The sequence below is a fragment of the Eurytemora carolleeae genome, unplaced genomic scaffold (assembly GCF_000591075.1).
Source record: "Eurytemora carolleeae unplaced genomic scaffold, Eaff_2.0 scaffold1579, whole genome shotgun sequence".
Taxonomy (NCBI): Eukaryota; Metazoa; Arthropoda; class Copepoda; order Calanoida; family Temoridae; genus Eurytemora; species Eurytemora carolleeae.
This window is the reverse complement of record NW_019397503.1, coordinates 24,474-31,115: the sequence shown is the minus strand read 5'-3', so window position 1 is coordinate 31,115 and position 6,642 is coordinate 24,474. Positions and strand designations below refer to the sequence as shown.

General features: G+C 31.8%; 1 protein-coding gene across 1 annotated transcript in view; it reads left to right on the top strand.

Moving 5' to 3' along the window:
- The window catches only part of LOC111714620 (phenylalanine--tRNA ligase beta subunit), a 14,150-nt gene extending 11,828 nt beyond the window's left edge, over positions 1–2,322 (top strand). Inside the window, exons 15-17 of the mRNA XM_023489767.1 lie at positions 395–514; positions 950–1,054; positions 2,189–2,322. Of these exons, the coding sequence (XP_023345535.1) occupies positions 395–514; positions 950–1,054; positions 2,189–2,290 (327 nt within the window). The 3' untranslated portion in view covers positions 2,291–2,322. The remainder of the gene's footprint in view (positions 1–394; positions 515–949; positions 1,055–2,188) is intronic.
- Positions 2,323–6,642: the final 4,320 nt, after the last annotated feature.

Here is a 6,642-nt window from a genome sequence, read left to right as displayed (position 1 = left end):
GGGTTGAATTTTTTTAGCGCATATTTGTTTCAAGAGTGTCAGGAAAAATTTTCAAGTGCAATTAATGAAGTTAACATTGATTTACTGTCAAAAAAGTCGCATTTTTTCACAAAAAACGCGCGCGCGCACGCACTTTTGCTCAGATTCCTTCAAAACCAAAAAATGCACGTAATATACATAATTCTGAGTTTGCATGCAAAAAATCAGCCTCCTACGACAATTCTAAGTTATGTTTAACCACTGTTTAAATTTTCCGGAGAGTAATACGTTTTGTGCCCCCCCCCTTTTCAAATGTGTACTGTAAAGTGTAAACAAACAAAATTGTGGCATACACCTTTGAGTACTAGTCAAAGGTAAGGATATTTTTTATTTTATGATTTTCTTTATAATGCAGGATCTTGGAACAGAAGTTGGCGCTCGTAATGAAAGACACCTAGCGGCAGTTTTCTACAACAAAACTCCTGGATTTGAGATTATTCATGGTCTTCTTGATAGGATCATGCAACTGCTTGAGGTAATAAAACATTACAAAGTTTAGTTATGATTTTTGTCGTATCAGTTGTGCCAATCCATTTAATTAATGTTTGATTATAATTATTATTAACTCTCTTGAGTCTTGATAAATCTATCAAGATCGAATTAAAATTAATACTATATTTAGGTTCCTATGTCCCTGGATAAATCTAGCTCTGGTTACTATCTAAGATCTAATGAAGATGCATCCTATATTTAGGTTCCTCTGTCCCTGTATAAATCTAGCTCTGGTTACAATCTAAGATCTAATGAAGATGAATCCTATATTTAGGTTCCTCTGTCCCTGGATAAATCTAGCTCTGGTTACTATCTAAGATCTAATGAAGATGATTCCTATATTTAGGTTCCTATGTCCCTGTATAAATCTAGCTCTGGTTACAATCTAAGATCTAATGAAGATGAATCCTATATTTAGGTTCCTATGTCCCTGGATAAATCTAGCTCTGGTTACTATCTAAGATCAAGTGAGGATGAATCCTATTTCCCTGGCAGAGCAGCAGAGATTGTAGCTTTTGGACAGGTGGGACGCCCTGTACAGTGTAAAATTTAATTTATATTGTATTAAGTGTAAATTAGTTTTATTTAAAAGAAAAGAAAAAGTGCATTAAAAGGGAGTGACCGGCTATGTAAGGTAGTTGAACTGAGTATGCTGTGTTGTGGAAAACTTCTTTCGGATTCATTTGAGACTTATAAAACTTTTTAAAGATCTGTAAATCCTGAGTTTGAGCGCAAATTCGACGCTCAAAACTTCTACTTTGGGGGTGGATACGTTTTCAGAATTAGCTTCTTTTTAATTTTAAAATAACGGCGACGAAAAATAAAGTACAAATTGTACAAATTGTACAGTAATCTAATTTAGATGGTTAGGAGCACATTTCTCAAAAGGAATTTGTCAGTAAATCAGTGTTAGAATCAATTATTTCGTTTTCATCATTATATTGAATTTATTATTTTCTTTGAATTTATTTGCAGATTTCTTCAAATTCTTCAAATGTCGATTTTTTAATAATATTCCAGAAAATACTTGTGAATAATGAGAAATAGAAACTAAGAATTGAACAAGATTACTTACTTTCGATGATAAGATAAGATAACTAAAAAACTAATTCTGAAAGCGTATCTAACCCCAAAGTAGGAGTCTTGAACGTCGAATTTGCGCTCAAACTCAGAATTTACAGATCTTAAAAAGTTTAATATATAATTCAAATGAATCCGAAAGAAGTTTTCCACAACACAGCATACTCAGTTTAACTACCTTACATAGCCCGTCGCTCCCTTTAAATAAACAATTTCTACAAACGAGCTCTGAAAAGTTAACAGTTTTAGATTTTCAGTTGCAATAATTTTAATTTACAAAATCTTTACCGACAGTTCTCAAGTAAAAGGAAGAACAAAGTTGACGTTCAATCCTAAATATTCTGATTCTCGTGATACCAGGCATAAAACTTATAGTCGTAACATTTCTAAGTGATCCTCCAGTCAAAGATTGACAGTACCCTGTAAACCGGTTTAACTGATCAACAATATGGTTCATATTCTTCATTCAAACAAAACCATCAAGTTCAGTCTCCAATTTCGTTTTGCAGTTAATGATATTTTCAGTTTTCACGTTTACATTTTGATGAAACCCCTTGATAATATATTTTAACCCTAGGTGATAGGACGGTTGGGTGTTCTCCACCCTGAGGTTGTTACTGGGTTCGAACTCAACCTACCCTGCTCAGCGCTAGAGATCAATATCGAACCTTTCCTTTGAAAAAATCAAAAATAAATTTTTTGAAATCCTTAGTTTTGAAACTTATTTTTGTTAGTGTGTCCGTTTTTATGTAAAAGCTGTAAGATGAAATCTTTTACCATTCTTTTCTAAAGTTTTAACTAGTGTCAACTTTTTTTTTAAGAGTTGTGGAGGTGCCGGGTATCGAACACACATTTAAATAGACTCGAATAGAGGGGTACAAAATATACTCGAATAGAGGGGTACAAAATAGACTCGAATAGAGGGGTACAAAATATACTCGAATAGAGGGGTACAAAATAGACTCGAATAGAGGGGTACAAAATATACTCGAATAGAGGGGTACAAAATATACTCGAATAGAGAGGTACAAAATAGACTCGAATAGAGGGCTACAAAATAGACTCGAATAGAGGGGTACTTGCATTGTATGATTCCTTCTTTTATAAATTCCTCCACAGAGCGGCTGCAAAACTTGAGGTTTATTTGGTACAAATGTTTTTACGTGGATAAAATATAAGTTTTTGGTTAAATTATAAAAATCAAATCATGATTTCTCTCCAGATATTAAAAATGTATGCTCAATGCTCATGTCAGGAATCTGAAGTCACACTCCTGAACTTGGTTGAGACAAAATATGCTTGACAAAAAAAGAAAAACATTTATTTGAGATTTCCTAATGTAAGTTTCTTAATTTGCTTTTTATTCAAAAACTTGATGAACCTTTTAGAAATAAGAAAATTTTGACAGCTTAACTTTTTTTACAATTTAGATTTGGGTTTTGAGAGAAAAAAAATTTTTCCCAGTATTTTGACCCGCATATTTTTGCGGATCCGGATCCAGGAAGCTAAAATGTTGCGGATCCAACGGATCCGCCGGATCCTAAGCACTGGCAGGATTGTTCAGAAACTGTCCTACATTTTGTTTTCAGAATTTTTCTAAATCATTAAAAAAATTATTCTCTCAAGTCAGAATGCTGAATGCTATGTTATAAATTTTGTAAATTATATTCAAATGGTTTTACAACTAACATTTTTTAACAAAGATACTTTCATAAAACATTGCAGTCGAAAAAAGAAAAAAGAGAAAATTAGTCATAATCTAAGCATGATGCAAGTTTTAATTAGTAGAAAATCGAGAAACCATAGGATGGAAAATAACAAATGGACACAATATAAAAAGAGATAATAGTTGAACTGCTAATATTTAAAATAAAACTCTTTTCTGTTGGTTAAAGTTTAAGAGAATTGGTTCAATTTAGCCTTGTATTGTTATTCAGTAAATTTGATCCCAGAACCCTGATAAATTTTTCCATAAAAACCATAGATAAATAAATAAACATAGATAGCTTATGTAAGCAAAATCACAAAGAGTTGTACAGTCCGCGAACTCGTACTTCTAGGGGTCAAAGTGTACTTCAATGATAAGCGGGGTGGTTTGGTGTTTTAATTTAACTATTTGAACAACAATATTTCACTGAGCAATATATCATATTGACGAGAACTGAAGGACATGAGAAGGACTAAACTAACTTAAATTTCTCTCTACAGAATTCATGTACACCACAAGTACTCAATGACATAAGAACAGCCAATGTTCACAACCGACCTAGTTAATCTATTTAATAGGAATATCTTAAAACATCTCTGTACATTTATATCTTTCAAGAAGAAAAAATGTCGTCTTATGCCTATCTTTATCTATGAATGCGTCATTATTAGACGGAAGGACTTTCTAAAACCAACGGTTTAGGATAGTATAGCGCCCCAATCACATAATTCTGTACATTATAAAACCAACGGTTTAGGATAGTATAGCGCCCCAATCACATAATTCTGTACATTATAAAACCAACGGTTTAGGATAGTATAGCGCCCCAATCACATAATTCTGTACATTATAAAAGATGGGGTTACCCAGAAAAGGTTATGAGACATCAATGACGACCTTTATTTTTATGATCTAAAGGTTTAATGAGCCCTCTGAAACATAATAATTTTTATGCAAAAGCTGGAGACAGCATGTAAAGCTGGATCGAATTTGAGTAGAGAACCAAGAATTTAAGTAAAATACAGCCTCTACATCTCAAAAATCTTATCCTTTGTCGGTAGTCCTGTAGTTCGGAACCGTCGTCTTTAATTCCCCCTTCCCTCGATCCTTTATTTTAAAGTTCTTCTTCACCCCCTTCCCATATTTGAAAGTTCCTCTTAACTTACCCCCCCCTTCCTTTATTTTTAAAANCCCCCCCCCCCTCCTTTATCTCACGGTTCTAAAATATAATTCTCATATTGTGTATATATTGTATAAACTATATATTGTTGTGTTCAACCAACCACTTATTCATTTCTTCCGAATTCCTTCAGTTCCTTATTTAATTGAACAGTTACCACCAGGAAACATGAGATCCGTCTTTTTTCTTCTTCTTAATTGTTCGTCTTTATTTTTTTAATTGACATAAGCGCTTAGCACTAGGGTAATTGTCTCAAATTTTGACTTCAATCCTAACCCATTTAAACTTTTGAATACATTGTTATGTGATTAGAAACTCTTGTATTGTAGATATTGAGATTAATGCTTTATCTCCTCGATTGTAAATCTAAATATAAATTTATTCTGCAGATTAATATCCAGAAAATGTCTAAAATTCAACCAATCAGAGTGTCGCTTGGAAAAAACCAAACCGCCAATCAAAAGCGCACACATTCAGTGAGAAATTTAGTTTTTTATGTTCCTCATGTTTGCACTTACTGTATGTTTAATTCACTGAAATTTTGTCTTATATGTTCCTCATGTTTCTTTGAACCAAATGCAGTATTGTTAGCCACAAGAAAGTTGTTTCTCGAAAATAACAGAATGAACTACACTTCCAGTGATCAATAATAAATGAAAATCTCTTTATTTCCTGAAAAAGTGCATTTAATTATAATGGGTATACATAATGAAAATAGTAATTGTAATGAAGAAAAATCCTTACGATCTAGAACAGGAAATGCGGGTACAAATTAGGGTACAAACAGTACTATAAACGTTTTTTTTAACTTCTGAAATAAAAATGACAATTTTTTATCAATGTAAATCACTATTTTATGAATATTGTTCTTTTGTTTAACCTTTGAAAAATAGAAGCACTGCATGTGACCTTGTTGATTTTGTCGAGATAAGAAAAGGGACCTTGCAAATGTTTGGTTTGGTTGTTCTCCGAGAGGAGTTTTGAGTTAAAGACGACTTACAACGGAGTATTGAATGTTTAGGGTCAACAAGTATGTTTAATTCACTGAAATTTTGTATTATATGTTCCTCATGTTTCTTTGAACCTACTGTATGTTTAATTCACTGAAATTTTGTTTTATATGTTCCTCATGTTTCTTTGAACCTACTGTATGTTTAATTCACTGAAATTTTGTTTTATATGTNTAAAGTGTTTCAGGAGAAAATATTTAAAACCCTCTAAAAGAAGAGGTTGTGGGAATATTCTCCTTATTCTAAAAAAAAGAATAAAAATAGAAATAAAAGGAAAAAATAAGGAAAATTATATATTTTTTGTTTATACTATATTTAATATATATATTTATTGTAATATTTAAAAAAAAGTTTTAAAAAGTATATAGTACTATATTTGAAATAAATTTGTGGTGGATTGTTAGTATTTTTCGACGAGGAACAATTCTTTTAGAAATAAAAATGATAGCTTTATTGTAATGTTTAAAAAAAAGTTTAAAAATGCTTTATTGAGTGTGAATGAGATATAGGTTCTATGAAAAATGGGTATTTAAAAAACGGGTATTAAAGTAGACTTTTTAATATAAATTGTTTGAATATCATTAAAATAATTCATAATGTTGAGATTTTTTGAAGGTCAACCTAAGAATCAGGAGGCTCCGGAGGTTATTTTGCGGGGCTCATGGTGGCTATCCACCCCTCCCTAGTTTGATGCAGCTGGTTAATTACCAAATTGTTCATCAATTAACGGTTCACTCTATTCTATATACGCTATATATCATATTTGATCATTAATAGCTCTATATTTAGATTTAATGGACAAATCAGAAAATGAAAAAAATAATCACTTGAAAAATGGATAATGAAAGTACAAAAAATGTTTTTTGAGTATTTAGTGCGTATTTTGGCGTTAAGGCTTCTGCTAAGAGATAATCCAATATATGGGACGCTCTGTATTTCACACCGTCGCATTGCCTCATATGATATTTAGATATTATTGCTTTAATTAGAACCTTCATAACTAAATAAGTTTACAGTTCTATCTTACAACACTACACGTACACAATGCAGCCAAGTCATACAGATTTCCGTTCTGTGGTCTGATTTTATTCGACCAGAGATAAAACATATTTCGTTTAGATCTTAAGCTTTTT